Below are 18,287 nucleotides of genomic sequence, written 5' to 3'. Positions count from 1 at the left end.
TATATACAACACATATAGATGATTCAAATAGCATTGGAAAGAGGAAATTTTAAACGACATTTTAGAACAAAAAATTAAATCGCAAAACTTTTAAATTTATGATCCCTGTAAATATTTATAATTTTTTTTCTCTTTCACAATCCTTTTATGGTTCTGATATGGGAAGTTGTCAGATGGAGCAAGGTCTGGTATATGTTCGAGTGTTCAGAAAGCTGCTAAAAAATTGAAATTGTATCCTTATCGTGTACGATTAGTCCAAGAGCTTCTGTCTCCAGATTTAAACAAGCGATTGCAATATTGCTTGGTTAGGTCTCTTGTAAATGGTAACGGAATCAAATTTTTAAACATAGTGTTCTTTAGTGATGAAGCTTGGATCCATCTCGACGGTTATGTGAACAGTCAAAACTGTTGAATTTGGGCGGTTGAAAATCCTAACGCTTTACAAGACAAATCTTTGTATCCTGAAAAAATTGGTGTGTGGTGTGCGATATCTTGTCATCGTATAGTCAGACCCATATTCTTCGAACAGACAGTAAATGGTGAAGTATACAGGAATATTGTGCGCCAGTTTGTGTTCAATATCCTAGAGAAGAATAGTTGACCCGATATTCTTCACAAAAAATAAATTCAGCTCATGTTATTGTGAAATCGTTCACCAGTTCATGGGAGAGCTAACCGAACACATAATTAATAATGCTAGAGTTCAACAAGACACTGTGATCGCACATATAGCCAGATAATCCATTAAGTTCTGCCATAGGATTTCAGAGATTGAATCATTTCTAAAGGCTGATTGTTGAATTGATTTTGTTAATTGGTTGTAGTTTTTGATTTTACAATACAGGTTAAATTATCATTTATCTTACTATATTGTTGTTTTTTTTTTTGTTTTTTTTTAACTGAATTTTTACGGGCATCGACTGCTAAGGTCATTAGCCCTCGTCACATTCTTTAAAGGAAATTATTATCTCCATCAGGATCGTCATATGTAAGGGTGTAAAGGGCCCTTACATTTTATTTAAAAACACAAACTTCACAATAAACATTAAGACATAAAAGACAAGGACAATCACAAACACTTATGGGGTGTAAAGGGCCCCAATATTAAAATTTGAGATAGGTTCTCAAAAGACCATAAAATTAAAATTTCAGCTTATCAATACCATATCTTTCTTTCTTTCTTCTACGAGTCTCATTTATAGTTTGTTTAAGCACCCTCGGGGCGACCAGAACTGCCGTTGAGCAGTATATCAGTCGCACCAGGGTGCCGTGGCAGTTGAATCCTTCTTATAAACAGGCTATAGGCATGCATGGCGTACACCCATAGCCTCGCGCCCTCAATCCACCCTTGAGGGTCCCCCATGCCATCATCGGACACACCCCGACTCACTGCTCTTGAATGCAGGTGAGCCAAAATGGCCTAGGCAAGAGGACTATCTCCCGTCACTATACGTGCCACGCTTTGAGACTCCCTTATATGTATATATAAAACTACCGCTTAGAGATTCTTTTGTCACAGCTTTAAACATTCATTTTATAGACTTTTAAGAAGTCCACTGGCATGTAAAAATGCAACTATATTTTCTTCATTTCCATTATCCAGATCAGCACTAATATTATTTGTAAGACGGAACCTCTTTCTGAGGTCCTCATATATGGTACACTCTTCTATTAGATGCTTGATTGTCAGTGTTTTATTACAAACACCGCACATTGGTCTCACTTCGCCGGTTAACATATATAAATTTGTTAATCGCGTGTGACCGATTCTAAGTCTGGTCACCGCTACTTGTTCACGGCGAGTCAACTTAAGTTGCTTTTCCATTTATAAGGAGAAGTTTTTACTGAGTTTAATTTTGTATTTAAACTCCTCCATTCAGCGTTCCACTTATTTCTTACTATGTTTGTTAGACGGTTTTTAACATCTGCCACTCTTACAGGAAATGCATCCAAATCATCGCAGACTGTTGCCTTTCTGGCAGCTTCGTCTGCGATTTCATTACCTGTAATACCAGCATGCCCCGGAGTCCATACAAATACGCATCGCTGTCCTCGTTGTTTTAGAACGTATAAAATGGACAGGATGTTTGCAATTAGGACATCCTTAATGTTCTTGTTCCGAATTGCGACAAGTGCACTTAATGAAACGGAACATATTAGCTAGCACTCTCTCTTCGCAATAGTGTTCAGTGTAGCGAAGAGCTTGCTGAATTGCAGTGAGTTCTGCCGTGTAGACACTGGCCACATCTGGCAGTTTCCAAAACTGGGCTTCTTCATTTACATATATTGAGCATCCAACACCATGTTCGGTTTTAGAACCGTCAGTATAAATTCTAATATGTTCTTCATAACTACTGACGGTTGCCAAAAATTCCTGTTGGATGATCACAGCTGGTTTTTTTTTTATTTCTCCTTGAGAGAGATCCAAATTTGTATTTACCGCTGGCAAGAGCCATGGCGGTATTTCTCTAGTAGAAATTGCCAATGTATCTGGAATGGCAATTTCATATTTACTTCTTAATTCGTGGTACCTAATTCCGGCTGGTCTGGAATAGGTAGCACGACGTTCATATAATGCAGCCATAGGATGGTTGTTAAAAAGTTTATTATTTATATGGGCAGGATAAGCCCATATATTTTCTGCATATCTTAATAAGAGGATCTCTCTTCTATAATGTAGTGCCATTATTATTCCGGCTTCAGACATCAGACTAACTGCCGGACTTGTGCGGAAAGCGCCTGTTGCGTATCTTATTCCGCTATTATGAACTACGTCTAACTTTTTTAAATGCGACTTTCTAGCGGATGAATATACGATACATCCGTAGTCTAGTTTAGACTGAACCAATGCTGTATACAATCTCAATAATGTCTCTTTGTCTGAGCCCCATTTAAGTTCGATAAACATTTTATAATGTTTAGGGCTCTTTTGCATCTATCACTCAAGTCCTGTATATGTAATCCCCATGTAAGGGATTTATCCAATACTAACCCTAAATATCTTACATTGTCTTTATATTGTATTTGATTATCATCAATTGTCAATGCAGGACTTTGATGAGGAAATCTCTTCCTACAAAAGTGTACACAGCATGGTTTTTCTGGTGAGAATTGGAATCCGTTATTCTTTGCAACTTCATTTAGAGCATTGATCGCTCGTTGCAATTTGTACCTCACCATAGCAGTCTTGTTGCTGGCATACACAATTGCCAGATCATCAACATAGACGCTTTTGCTGATTTCTGCTGGAATGGCTAATATCAATTTATTAATGGCAATGGTAAACAAGGTACCGCTCAACGGCGAACCTTGTGGTATGCCATTTTCAAAATTTCTTACAGATGAATATTCGCTACTGACTCGTACTTGGAAAGTACGGTCATTCATATAGTTGCTGAGCAGTATAGGCAGATTGCCACGAATGCCCCATTCATGTATCTGGAGCATTATACCATGACGTCAGGTCATATCGAAAGCCTTCTTAAGATCAAAGAAGACTCCGACACAGTGTTTCCTTTTAATGAAGCTGTTATATATAACGTCCTCTAAGCTGATCATTTGATCAGTGGTAGAATGGTATTGCCGAAAACCTGCTTGATACGGTGATATCAGGTTTTCTTTTTCCAAAACCCAGACGAGTCGATTATTAATCATTTTTTCCAGTATTTTTCCCATAGCACACGCCAAAGAAATAGGACGATAGCTATTGGGGTCTATTAAATTTTTATTTTTCTTTGGTACTGGAACAACATGAGCTTTTTCCCACTGCTGCGGGTACGTTCCATCCCGCCATATCTTATTATAAAGTTCTAATAATCTACGCTTTGCAGTGGTATTCAGCTGCCTGATCATATTATAGTGGATTTCATCCGGATCAGCAGCTGTGTTACCTGATTTTTCCAACGCTTTCGCGAATTCTTCCATTTTAAAAGGTACATTATATGAGTAATTATACTCAGTTCTGAAGTTTAGTAGACCTTCAAGTTGTTTAGTACGAAAATCTTCTTCGTAGTTGGCCGTTCTGCTGGCCTTTTCGAAGTGATTGGATAACAGCTCTGCAATTTCATATGAGTGTCTTTTATTTCATCTTCATCTTGAAGGCTAGTTATGGGAGCAAAATCATTACGCCCACAAATCGCCTTCACTTTCCTCCAAACATCTGATGCAGTAGTAGTTTTGTCAATGGATGACACGTATTGCTGCCAGGATCGTTTTTTCGAGTCTATCATAAGACGTTTTGCATACGCCCTGTATTTCTTAAAGGCAACAAGATTTTCTATACTAGGACGCTTCTTAAAGGCGTTATACGCCCTTTTCTTTCTTTTTATAGCTTCACTTATTTCATCGTTCCACCATGGAACGGGTTTCTTCGTAAATTTCCCAGATGTTTTGGGAATATATCTCGATGCCGACTCAGTTATTGCATTTGTTATGGCGTCGAGATCGTCTCCGATAACTCCAGTTGTTTCTAGGAGTATCGTTCTAGCTGTGAAGCTCGTCCCTTTTCAAATAACCATCTTTTAGGGATGGGATATATTGTTCTTGTAACATCAGTTACAATTTTCACCGGGAAATGATCGCTTCCATGCAGATCGTCTATGACATGGAAGCTGTACCTCGGTGCTATCGATCCGCTTATAAGTGCAAGATCTATACAGGACGTCGATCCATCTCTGGTATTGAAAAAGTTCCTGATCCGTCGTTTAAAATAATAAGTTCTGAATTCATCAGGAACCCTTCCAGTTCTCTTCCACGGGGATCTACTCGATCCGATCCCCAAAGAGAATTATGAGCGTTAAAGTCACCCACCAGTAAAACAGGTGGGGGAAGCTCGGAAATTAGTCTTACTATGTCATCCTTATTCCAATCAAAATACGGCAAGTATATGCTGCAGACAGTGACCTGAAGCAGAGAGCTTCATTCTAACGGCGACCGCTTGTAGATTTGAATTTAGAACAACCACTTCGGTGGCAGCTCTAGTCGATGTTAATATAGCTACTCCACCTCTAACTCTTACATTTGGCGGTTGATCTCGCCGAAATATATCGAATCCTTTTAATTTAAAATTTTCATTTCGGCGGAAATGCGTTTCTTGCAGACATATACAAATCGGGTCTACATCATGTACCAAGCGTTGGAGCTCATGGATGTTTTTCAAACATCCATGAGCTCCAACTGTAAATGACACTGTAAATGATATAAATGATTTATATCATTTAGTGTCTACATGAAGTCCTGTGAAAGTTTTCCTAATTTCCTTAACAGGGCCTCCCGCACATTTTGTTATTTCTCGACCGATGAGGAATGGACTCACCTTCGAGAAATTACCGTCTTCTTTTGTAACAACTAAGTATTTTGGTTTGGGAATGCTGCTCTTGAAAAAAGCTTTCTGCAAGCTCTTTCTAGCTTCAATCTCAATCCTTCTAGTTTCCGCACTCTTTCGGTGTTTTGCCTGAGGCGAAACGGCCGGTTCTAGACGAGGGTGTTTACGTGAACCCTCTGCCACGTTTAGTTGTTCAGTTTCCATGAACAATTAATCCCTTCTGTAGTAAGGCTAGCCGCCGGGGTACACCCCCACTCCAGGGCTACCAACCCTGGAGGTCCGTTCCAGTACTCTGGTGGAACCGGCATATGTCCTGGCAGAGAGCGGATGCGCAGTCTGCACTGACTCCAGGCCCTTACACACCGAAGCTTTCAGGGCTCCCATGCTCCGAACATGGGCACCTTAACTACATGCTTGCAATCACGGGTGGCATGTGGACGACAAAAGGTCTGCGTTACACCTGCAAATAACTTTGACCGTGGCCGCCACATCGCCAGCTCTAAAGGCGGTATTAATCCATTTCCATAATCATTAAGAATTTCGTATCTGCAGGTGGCCGCAAACTCCAGTCCTGTAATTCGGCCTATAGATGAAAATCGGCCAAAAAAAGCATATCCGAGAAACAACACTCGGAACCCCGTTAGCCAGCTATATGTAATGTACTTGAGTACAGTTGTTGCCGCCCTGGACGTGGAACGTAGATGTTGTGTTCCGAACGTGGGGAATATCTACCTCAGGGCAATATATTGTTGTTTCCATCTTTTTTATATCAATTTATTGCTCATTTATTGACTTCCTCTATTCAGTACAAGCCATTCAAACTTATCATTGAACATATAATTTAAGATTTATATATCTATAATTACTGCTATTAATGACTTAATTCATAGTTGAAACTGTAGTTGAATGATATGAATGACTTAAGTTGATATATGAATCATATCAAACAAGTTGATATGATGTGAATCACATGAAGTTATAGTAACATTTGTAATAAAATAACTTTTTAAAATTTACAATGTAGTTATTTGTAAATTTTATAACACATAGTATAAGTGTGTGTGTGTACATATGAGAAATGTGAATAGCGGTATGAAAAATAGTAGGACTAGTGAATCATCAAATCCACTTTTTCTTATATTTATCTTTTTTCTTAAAAATCCAATTTTTCTGATTTTTATATTTTTTCTTAAAAATCCAATTTTTCTGATTTTTGTCCTTAAAATGGAATAGGGTTTAACCTATTTTTCATAGAAATAATCCCTCCATCTTTGTTTTGTTGCCTTCTCTAGTATTACAGTCAATGAGTTATTCACCTCTTTTTTAGAAATTTTAATATTTCACATGTACATGCACCACCATCTTTTCCTTTTTTTTTATCTTTAATGGGAGACATTCAGGTCATTTCTTATCGTGAAGTTATTCAGTTTGTGCCTGAAGGTTCATCTTTTAAAACAGTCATCTGCCAAAGCTGAAGGGGCTAATGTTTTATAAAACTTCATTGTTAATGATTATTTTTGATTTTGATTTATGACAGGTAATAATTTTGTTTTGGAGAGATTTTGGCAAATTGTATTTATTTAAAAGATTAATATATTTGAGGAAAAAAGTAAAATTTTTTTTTCTTTTTTTTGTTAACTGAAACTACTTTTTAGTGATCATCTGTACCTTAATTAGAACTGTATTATATGTTCATAATATTTGTACATTCAGATCATTTTGTTAATCAAATTTATGATATGTTTTTATCCCTTTTTATTGAATGCAATTTTTTTTAATTTATAGGTGATATCCATGGACAGTACACAGATTTGCTTCGATTATTTGAATACGGTGGATTTCCTCCAGAAGCGAATTACTTGTTCCTCGGAGACTATGTGGATCGAGGGAAACAGTCTTTAGAAACAATTTGTCTTCTTCTCGCCTATAAAATAAAATACCCAGAGAATTTCTTTCTTCTTCGTGGAAACCATGAATGTGCTAGTATTAACAGGATATATGGATTTTATGATGAGTGTGAGTATAACCTCTATAATATGATAATGTTTTATAATATATGTTGTTTTACCTTTTTATTAAAAGTAGATTATTTTAATGTTTGTTGAGTTCTTTCTTAGTTCATACTTAGCATATTTACATCTATTGCATTGTGAAGTTTTGATGAAACGCTTAAAGAAGTAAATAAACTTAAAATTGAGTGTATTATTTAATTTTACTATCTTTGTTTTCATTTGTTCATTATATTTTGTTAGTACATTTTATTTAGATCATTGCTTATACTTAGTTAATTTTTTTTAAAATGAACATGAAATTTTTCTGGTTATATTATAAATTAAGGTGTTAACTTCACGTGAAGTTTTGTTATTAAGTTGTTGCAGTAGTATTGAGAATTCTTGATAGTTCCAAAAAAAATAAATTATGGCCATATAATGAGAGAAAGCCATTAAATGGGTCGTATTTGAATTTTAAAAGTATTACTTGAAAATTAATTAATCTTTTAACATTAATCTTTGCCTCAAAATCTGCAACATAAAAATGCTGTTAAGGTATGTTAAGTCACAGCTGTATTGTTCAATATGTTTGTCATTTGCAAAACTTTTGCCGTACAGTTGAATTTTTAGCAAATCAAATGAATGACAAGGTAAGTTGGAGCAGATTTTAACTGAGTTACCACCCTGAAACATCAGGCTTCTGCTTAATCAAGCCATTTCAAGTCTAGCATTGACATAATGTAAAAATGCCTCACCAGTTAGTAGGATTGATTATTCAAACTGCTAAAATTGTAAATGTCTTAAATTGTAGCCCAAAGTATCAACAGAACTTAAAATATGACAAATCATTCATTTTACTTCATTTCTGGAAATTAGTTTATAGCAAGAATTTCTAAACTCTTAAGAAAATCATTAACAACTGAGGTCATAACCTTGAATTTATTACTTAAGGATGAATAAGGATGTTTCCACTACATTGAATCATATTTTGATAAGGGTTGGTAGTGGTCCATCCATGATCATTTCCAGTAATAGTTCTTTTAAGCTTGACTTTCCCCTGATCAGTTTGTAAACAATATTTGCAAGCATAGCACAATCTCAATCATTTAGTTTATCTCAGTAATGGTTGACAGCTACCATCGTAATTGTCTAGATAACTCGCTGGGAACCAATTATGAGCACAGTTTCTAAAAAGTCAAACAATTTTTTTGATAACTTGCCCATTAGAATACCATGTAGAAGTTACTATGCTGTTACTACCAATTGTCTATCGATTCAAATAGTCTCCATCACCTGCCATATTCTACTGTAATTTGAACAGGGTGGCTGTTCAAATACGATCAATAAAAAACTTTTTAGCATCTGTATAGGAATTTAACAACCAGTTGTACATGACTTTTATGGGATAAATCCTTCTCACATAAATAGAAATATTGCATCCTTATGAATATTTTTTCCAGTCCTTTTGTTGATAAAAATGCACTTCAGCATGCTCCGTTTCTAATGTTCACTCCTCTATCACAATTGTTGTTTTTAAACTGATGTGGTACCATAGAACTGCTCAATACTGTTTTCAGCCATCTCACATCAGTTTTTGCGACTGATTTACCGACTATGTTCATATTATGAAATTAGAATAATTTTATGTGATGTAAACATATATAAAGTGTTATAAAATCATTATTATAAAATTACCATATATAAACTTATTATTCTAAACAGAATTTTTTATGAAACACAGGTGGAATTGATTTAAACAAATAAAATAATTGATTAAAAATGTAGCTCTTTATAAAAGTCAGCAAAGAGTTGGTAAAGTGAAGCAAACTTAAAAAATTAAGTCTGTCACTAAAGTACCTAAGTATGTAAGTAAAGAATTATATTAATAAACTTATTCTACTCTTTGAGTAAAGTTTTGTAGTGAGGAACCAGCGGTAACTGTGTATCTTTTTACCCCTTTGGCCAATTGTAATCAAAATTAAACTGCATCAGAAATTATGCTGCCAAGTTTCATTCAAATTGATCCTTCCAGTCTGTCATACATTGTTCTGGAATTTTTCAGTGCTAAAATTGCTTTTTTGGTTTGAGGGTTGTGTTGCATCCAAATCTGCAAAAAACCCAACATTCAAAATTTTCTTATGTAATATTCCTGTAGATATATAGTATAACTCTATAGTTAGGAAAGTGAAAGTACAGCACATTAATGAATTAGTTTTATATAAAGGAATATATAATAAGAAAAAAGATTTTAAAACCTTCATGAGTTTTGTCATATATTGTTGAATATATTTTAAAATTTTAAAGACAGATATTTATTTATATTATTTGTTCCATGTAGGCTCCTAACTGAGAAGAATGTCCCATTTGTATAGGTGATATCTTTCTAAAAAAAGTGTATTACCACATCGGTAGTTTGAATTACTTAAGTTATCTTAATCTACAGCTTTTTTAGTTTTGTAGAAAAACTTACAAATAAAACTTAGATCTATAATATAGCTTGCAGCTACGTTCCATGGGAACCCCTATCAACTGGCAATAGTGATCGGCCAGACTGTTGTTTCACCACACCTGATCCAAATGTCATAATATGATTGTGATTAAATGTAAACTTAACGGAAGTCTGGTAGTGTACCATTTTATTGAAATTTAGGCTTCTGTATACCTTTGTGAATTGTGAATTAGATACCATTTAAGTATTTTCGGATAACTAATAATGGTTATAATTAACTATAAAAATGAAAACACTATGCATTTTAAAAAGGAAAGAAATCATATCTTTGGTCACATAATTAATTTCTATTCGGATTACATCTTAAAAAATCTACCTATTTAGAAATTGTATGAAAAATTAATTCTCTTGCAGCAGATATTTTTCTATGATGCTAACTAATTCTTAGGTCCTACAATAAATAAGGGTCAATTTTTAAATAATTAAAAAAATAGCTATATTCCTTAAATAGATAAATTTGAATTGCATTTTCTTTGAGATTCAGTATTTGGTGATAGTTACTCCTTTATTCTTATAGTTTTCATAAATTTTTGTTATATTACTGAATGAATTATTGCTTTTTAAAAATTATTTTTTAATGAATTTTATCTTGAATTTATAACTATGTATATTTACATTATTTTTTATGCTAAAAAAAAATTGTTCATTGAAGTTATATTCCAGTTTCAGTTATATTCTCTAATTTATGGTAAATAATTATATGCCAAATGAAAATAGTTAAAAAAAGAACCCTGTTTTTATCTGGGGTTGTACTTGAGTTAATAGTTCTATTTTATGTATTTAATTAAATGCTTTGTTCCGTAAGTTTTTGTTCAGGTGATATAAACTGCAGGTAGTGCTGTCTTATTCCCTATCATATTATTTTTCAAGCATATTTTTTTTTATGTATTAATTTTACACTATTAGTCATAAATCACTTAAACTATAAATAAATGTCTATGGTTCTTGATGCATCATATAAATAGATATTAAAAGAAAAAATTATGCAACTTTAAATATAATAATAGTTGATTAATTAACAGATAAGTCTATATAAAGTTGTATTTGTTTGTCATTCTAGTGTAGATGTTGGTGATTAATTTTGATATAGCCCCATTATTTTAATAGTGATGTTCATGTTAGTAAACAGGTTTTTATACTAAGAAAAAGAAGTACCAAAATTATTGAAATGAAATAAAAAGAGACCTTTGAAGAACCGTTAACAAAATTAAACCTGTTAATGTAAAAATAAATGGTATGTTTAAAATAAATTGTTGTTATATTTATACATTTCTTTTTTCCTTTGTCATTGATTCCACTTGAAAATTTCACTATTGTTATAGCTGTAATACTGCACAGCAATTTAACAGCATCGATTGTCTTCATAATAAAACTAAAATAAATGTGAGAATATACATGTTTTGAATTTAAAATAGTACATTTTTACATGTTTTTTTTTTTTTTTTTAAGCAAATAGATCACACTTTTTCAATTGTGGGTCAATCCATTTGAAGTGTCCCAAAAAACATAAGCTGGTTGCTTAACCAATTAAAAAAAAAAAGGAAAACTTACCCACTTGTTCCTACATGTTTCAGGACAGTAAAACTATTTTTTTTTAAGCAGTTTACCTATGGCGGCCATTTTTTTTTTACATTATGCACACCTATTTTTGTGATTGTAAGGGTTTTCGAAAAAAATCATAACTAAAAAACTTGATCCTGGCAGGATGAAACAAAAAGCAGTTTATTCATATTTTCTCAAGGTAAAATATTGGTTTATTTACCTATCTCTCTTCTTCTTTCTATGAGAAAATTACCAGTAAAGTTGAACATGAAAAGTAGTGAAATATCACTTCTGATATTTTTTTCATGAGACAGGTATTACATACACAGTTTGAATTATTTTTTTATATATATGTATATGTTAGTAATTTTACCACAAATAAAATTAATGATGAAATAAAATACTTAACCCATAATTTTTTATGAATTCTTGAAAACTAACTTTTTAAAAAAAAATTCAAATTTTAGCTTCAAATAACTCTGATGGGGGATAAAAATCTCAAATTTGCATAACTTGCTGTGTTTTTGTAGTTGTTTATGGCAAATAAAATAGTTTCTTGTATAGTGTACTAAAAAAGTTACAATCTCTCTAAAATTATGAAAAACCTGTTAAAGGTGATACCATTTTGACTCACTAAATATAATTGTCTTCTATGCACTTAACATTTTTTATATGTAGCCCTTATGTTGTTGAAGTTGACGTTTTTAATATTTTTAAAATTATTAATGCTAAGTCATAATTTAATGATAAGTTAACCAGTATGAGTACCCTAATACAATTTTGATTTAAAAATTCTTGTAAAACTTACCCAAACTGAGATTTCAATGAGTAGCCTTCATCTTTTTTCAAGAACTCATTTTTATTTTTATATTGTTTTTATTTTTGTAAACACTATCGACGAAAAAATAAATTGTAGCAAAATTTTAATTATTCTTCAATGAAGAAATAGCCTGTTTTTTGTAGCAATGCCCCAGTCTATTATTTAGTGTGGTTAACCAACAGCTGTGATATCCCTTCTGATAATTCTCTTGAAATTGTGTGAAAATGACTTGTCACTATAGTTTGTTCAATAAATGTTAACTTTCTTGTATCAAAATTGAGAAAGTTGACATCAACTTTCTGTATTTTATGGAGGTGATATACCCAAGATGCTATAAGTAGCATCCAATTACTCAGTACTGTGATGCGGGGCAATATATTGCTCTTTGTCTTCGTATTCATATAGTTCTTTGATCTGCTGAAAAAAAAAAACTTTTTTAACAGTTAACACAAAGAGACTTTCCAGGAACTAAATTTAAATTTGCAGAAATATGTTCTTTAAGAGCTTGCTCTAATGTTATTTGTCTTAAGTTTTTCTTAACTGTTTTTTTATGAGTTCTCAAAGGGTCGCAACAGAACTTTTCATGCAGGTGACTGAATTTGAACAAAAACCATTTTCATATTTACAAACATTGGTGACATCTGAATTAACATGTAAAAAAATAACTTGTTGGTTTTCATCACTAAATTCACAAATTGTAATGAGTTCTTTTGGCATTGTACCACTCACTGTTTTTATGATACTCTTCATTCACATAGTTCCCTATGGAACATTGTCTTTCATTGTTTAATGAATAATGTTGATGTGAAATTACTTGAAAATAATGTAAAAATGTAGCTGGTTTTAAAATTTGCAAATATAATATTAAGTAAAACTTGTTTATTTAATAAACACTTCCAAACGCAGGATGAAATTTGAGACACTCAGTAAAGATGTGAACAGGTCACTGGCCAGTCTGTAACTGCAAAGCTAAATGATGCAACAAGCATAAATGAGCATGTTGCAATATGAATTTTCCTGATGACTGGAAATGACTTCAAGCGCCTGTTATAACATGAACCCTGCAGTTGAATGGTTCAGACAAGTCTATTTCAGCTATAGTAATAAGTAAAAAAATGTTTAAGTGACAAGAAGAAAAGAAACCCCTTTGGAGCACTTATTTAGCGACAGGTTTTTCATGATTTTTGAGAGGTTATAACTCCTTTATTAGTACAATACACAAGAAAATTTTTTATCTACCTTAAACACCTATAAAAACACTAAGTTGTGCAAATTGAGATTTTTATCACCAGCGCCATCAGAGTTTATTTGAAGCCAAAATTTATATTTAAAAAAAAAAATTAGTTTTCAGAAATTCATAAAAATTTAGGAGTATAGTATATCACCATTAGTATTATTTATGGTAAAACTACTAACATACCTGCATATAAAAAAATAATTCAAACTGTATGCCATCCCTAAATCTTGAAAAAATTACCAGAAGTGAAATTTCACCTTTTTCATGTTCAACTTTATTGGTAATTTTCTCATAGAAGGAAGAGAGATAGGTAAATAAACCACTGGACCAATCTTTTACGTTGAGTAAGTATGAATATAAATTAATTTTTGTTTCATCCTTTCGGGACGGGAATAGGTTAGGTTTTTAGTTATGATTTTTTTCCATAAACTCTTACAATCATAAAAATAGGTGCGTGCACTGTAACAAAAATGGGTAAACTGGTTTAGTTTTAAGGTCCTGCGACAAGTGGGGAAGTTTCAATTTTTTTGAATTGGTCAAGCAACCACCCTTCAAATCTGTCACATCAAATGGATTGAGCCTTGTCCATATTTATTCTAGAACCATATTATAGGAAAAATGCAGTTTCAAGTAATAATTTATTATATGGAAATTTGATAAAACACTTATTCAATTATACTATACTTGTTAAAAAAATACTGTTACTTTCCGTAAAAAAAATTGTCTGAATTAGTAGAACAATCATCAGAGTAGATAAATGAAAATTAAAGATAATATAAATTCAAAAATGAAAAAATATAAAATTAGTTACTAGGTCGTAAAACTACACGTGCAACTCCGACACCATCAAACTCATTCGTAAGTTACAAGTATATATACATATACACTTCTTTATATTGATATATATTTTTTTTAAATGAAAATTCAAATAATTCATTTACGTATTTACCACTGTGCTAATTAAATTCAAAAAGTAACAACTTAATCACCAAGACATAGTAACAGAAACCCGAAAAAAACTAATACCAGTAGTTGACTTTTGCGGGATTCCACATCAACGGTACGCAATTCTATGTTGCATCAAACAAATAACAAAAAAGAAATGAAAACTTAAAAATTTAGAAAACAAAAACACTACAACCATAAAATTTGTAACAACACAACTCCACTGTCATACTGCCAAATTTTTTAGTATTTTCTGTTACAGTGTTTTGTTGGTGGTTAAATTATTTTTTGAAAAAAAAATATACATACACATACATATACTTATTGTGTAATAATAACTGTAAATAATTCTAAAAGCTAAGTATTTCTGACGGTAAGGATATATGTACTTACATCCAACTTGCTTTAATAAAGCTCTTATATATGTAAAACGTTCAACACAAAAAACATGCTATTTCTGCATTGGTTTACATGACAATACACTTTATGTAAAATATCATTGTAACAGACTAATGATATAAAATATAAAAAAGAATGTTTCATACCATCAAAATGACTTATTTTAAGTCGTAACACTTCAAAAGAGAACATTGAGTAAAGAACAGTGGTGTAGTAAAATTATTGTGTTTCATAAATTTATTTATGTATTTTTTTTATAAGGTTTTATTTAGAATAAGTTTTGTATTTCATCTTCATTAAGTCCCTCTTAAATATATTAATTATAACTATTTAATAATTGAAATTTGTTTTTGTTGTAAATGATGGTTGATTGTTTACTCTTTACAGTTTATGTATTTGAATATAATTATATAATGAAAACGTTTTCTGAATTTATTTGCATCATCATCGGAAAAATAAAACTTATTTCAGTGACTTTTAGATTGTTTTCATCAGTATTTCCATGATCAATACATTCATATTTACATTTGCTTTTCATATCAATTCAGAAGATCTACTATTTAAAACTGAAGTAATCATTAAAACTGATGTTCAGAGTCATATATTAACTTATTTTTTTTCTATTGTTTAGGTAAACGTCGTTTCAACATTAAATTGTGGAAGACTTTCACAGATTGTTTCAATTGTCTGCCGATAGCAGCAATTATTGATGAGAAAATATTCTGCTGCCACGGTGGGCTGAGTCCAGACTTACAAGGAATGGAACAAATAAGACGTATTATGAGACCAACTGATGTACCAGATACCGGTAAGATAAAAATATATTTATTAGATATTCTCTTTTTAGACCAAAGACATGTTTTAATATTAAACATTTCTCAGAACACATTTGACATTTGTCTATGTGACTGAATAATTAATTATTAACTTTCTCTCACAGTGTGACTTTTATTTACTTTTTGCAGGAGTTTTTATTTTTTTAGATTTGGTTGAATTTGGATTTGTGTTTCTAGCAGTTTTATCAAAAAAATTATAGCATGTTCATAAAGTGGTGATAGGATGTGCAAAAAAATTCTGAATGAATGGTTGACTTTTTCAATCGAAACAGGTTAATCAAAAAATAAATCTGTGAATTTTATTTTTTTATCATATATTATTTATTGCCAGATATCTTATAATGTAAACATTCCCTCTTCTGAAAGTTTCATATACTTGTATAAAAAACACATTAAAAAGCATTGGAAAGGAACAAAGAAAGCAGTTGAAATAAAATTCTGATGAAATCAATTTAATTAGGAGTTGGATTTAATAAAGGTTTATGGTTGAATTTTTGAAAATTACAGTGGATTAATATCATTATTTTTGGAAAATAAGATATGTAGTCTTGTGGAAATTAATGTGAATAAGTGTATATTTTCAAAAATCAAATTTATTACATATAAAGAACGTACTTTTTTAGTATTTAATATGTTCTTGCTCTTTAATAACCATTTTAATTCTTTTAGGTATTCAGTTTTTTTTTTACATATTTCTTTAATTTGTTGATTGTGAAACCACACCTTTATCACAGCTCAAATCATCTTGTCTTTGGTAGTGCAGTCCATTTTTCTCTGTCTTTTCTTCACAATTGCCCACAAATTTTCAGTTGGGTTCATGTCTGGTGAATTTCCAGACCAGTCCAAACACTGCATCCCTTTTTGAGACATAAAAAACTTAACTTTGTTTGTTGAGTGGCAGGGGGCCAAATTTTGTTGAAAAACAGAGTTTTCGACTCCAAGTAAAGCTGCAAGTTTTTGAAGTTCTGGTAGAGCCCTATTTTCCAATAGTGGGATGTACTTTTCACTGTTCATCATTCCAGAGATGTATACTAAAGTAGGTCCAAAGTAGCTGAAGCATCTCCAAAACATCTTTAAAGGATGCTTTACAACTTGTTTGATGTGTTTTGGTAAAACACTCATCACTTCTTCACACATGTGACACAATTATGCCCTGAACTAGAAAGTGACTCTCGTCAGAGAAAGGGACTTTTCTCCAAGTCCCAGCACTACAGTTTTTGTATTTTTTGGCCCAAAGAAGCCTTTTCTTCTTCATGTCAACTGTAAGAAGTTGTTTTCTTTTAGGCCTTCGTGCCTTGCGACCTCTTTCCAGAAGTCTTCTGCATACAGTAGAATTGTAAATTTTCACACCAGCTGATTCTAAGTCTTTTTGTAACTCAAAACTATTTTTCTGAGAATTAATTTTATTTCATATTATCATCCATATCATCATCTTTTAACTTGGTTTTATATTTTATTCCACAGCAACATTTTTGTTAGGGTGAAATTGTACCAATCTCAAAATTTTGCCTAAATATTTTATTAACGACTCCTAGACTAAACCTTACACGCTGCTGCTACCTATCTTTGAGTCATAAGAGTTTGTTCATGGAGGGTTAGTATCTTGCTACGTTTCTTAGGAGTTAAATCCACATTGCTACTTTTCTAAATTTACTAACATTTATTTTTTTAATTACTTTCTAATTAATTTACTATCTAACATTTACTTTTCTAAATTTATTAACAAAATCATAAGATCACTTACACTAGAAGAGATCAGAATAAAATAATAAGAAATACCATAACCTCTCAAAACAAACAAGATATTTTCAGAAAATATTTGAAATAGAGGGAAGCAGCTGTATTACATCGAGAGTCAGTGATACAACATAACTAACTAAAAATTACCTCTTGTTCACATTAATTTGCACAAGACTGTAGAATATATATATATATAATATATATATAAAAGTTTAACTAATTTTATTTGCTAAATTACTAAATTGGTTTTATTTTAATGTAAAGACATTTATAAAAAAGAAAAATGAAGCAATTATTTGTTTCGTTGTTTTTAGTAATGTTAACCGCAATAAAAAAAAAAGTTATAAATATTTCAAATTACATTTTTTTTAACAGAAATTTGTGATAGATTTTTTGATATATTCTGTTATACATGTATACCTATCAACAAACAAAAAAAAGAGGTGGCTGAAATGTAATGCATTGTCATTCATAACTCACAAGTGAAAAAAGATAGTCAAATGTAATAACTCTGGCATAAAATTTAGTCAAATGAAATAACTCTGGCATAAAATTATGTTTTATTTGCTACAAAAACTTATATTTATTTTAACATGTCAGCATTTTAACACATCAGTTACACATTTCTCTCAATGGTGAACCAGTTTTCTCATTCCTTCGCTGAAGAATGTTGATGGTCTTTCATTGAACTGTAACTCAATGTGTCCTTCAGTACATCATTTGTGAATACATCATTTTCAGTACATCATGGTGAAATGAATACCCTTAATATTCCCCTTTAATTACAGAAAGAAGTGAAAATTGCAAGGCACCAAATCAAGCAATTATGGATGATGTTGAATTGGTTCAAATTTTAACTTCACAATAGGATCAGTGGGGACACACCATGTATATGGCTGAATATTATTGTGTTGCAGAATTATTGGCTCAGAAAATTGGGTGCTT

General features: G+C 31.8%; 1 protein-coding gene across 1 annotated transcript in view; it reads left to right on the top strand.

Annotated features, from left to right (window-relative positions):
• The window catches only part of LOC142331030 (serine/threonine-protein phosphatase PP1-beta catalytic subunit), a 44,131-nt gene that overhangs the window by 15,539 nt on the left and 10,305 nt on the right, over positions 1 to 18,287 (top strand). Inside the window, exons 3-4 of the mRNA XM_075376619.1 lie at positions 7,109 to 7,339; positions 15,398 to 15,574. Of these exons, the coding sequence (XP_075232734.1) occupies positions 7,109 to 7,339; positions 15,398 to 15,574 (408 nt within the window). The remainder of the gene's footprint in view (positions 1 to 7,108; positions 7,340 to 15,397; positions 15,575 to 18,287) is intronic.

The sequence above is a fragment of the Lycorma delicatula genome, chromosome 10 (genome assembly GCF_047948215.1).
Source record: "Lycorma delicatula isolate Av1 chromosome 10, ASM4794821v1, whole genome shotgun sequence".
NCBI classification, from domain to species: domain Eukaryota; kingdom Metazoa; phylum Arthropoda; class Insecta; order Hemiptera; family Fulgoridae; genus Lycorma; species Lycorma delicatula.
The sequence above is the reverse complement of the archived record's forward strand: the minus strand, read 5'-3'. Positions and strand labels throughout refer to the sequence as shown.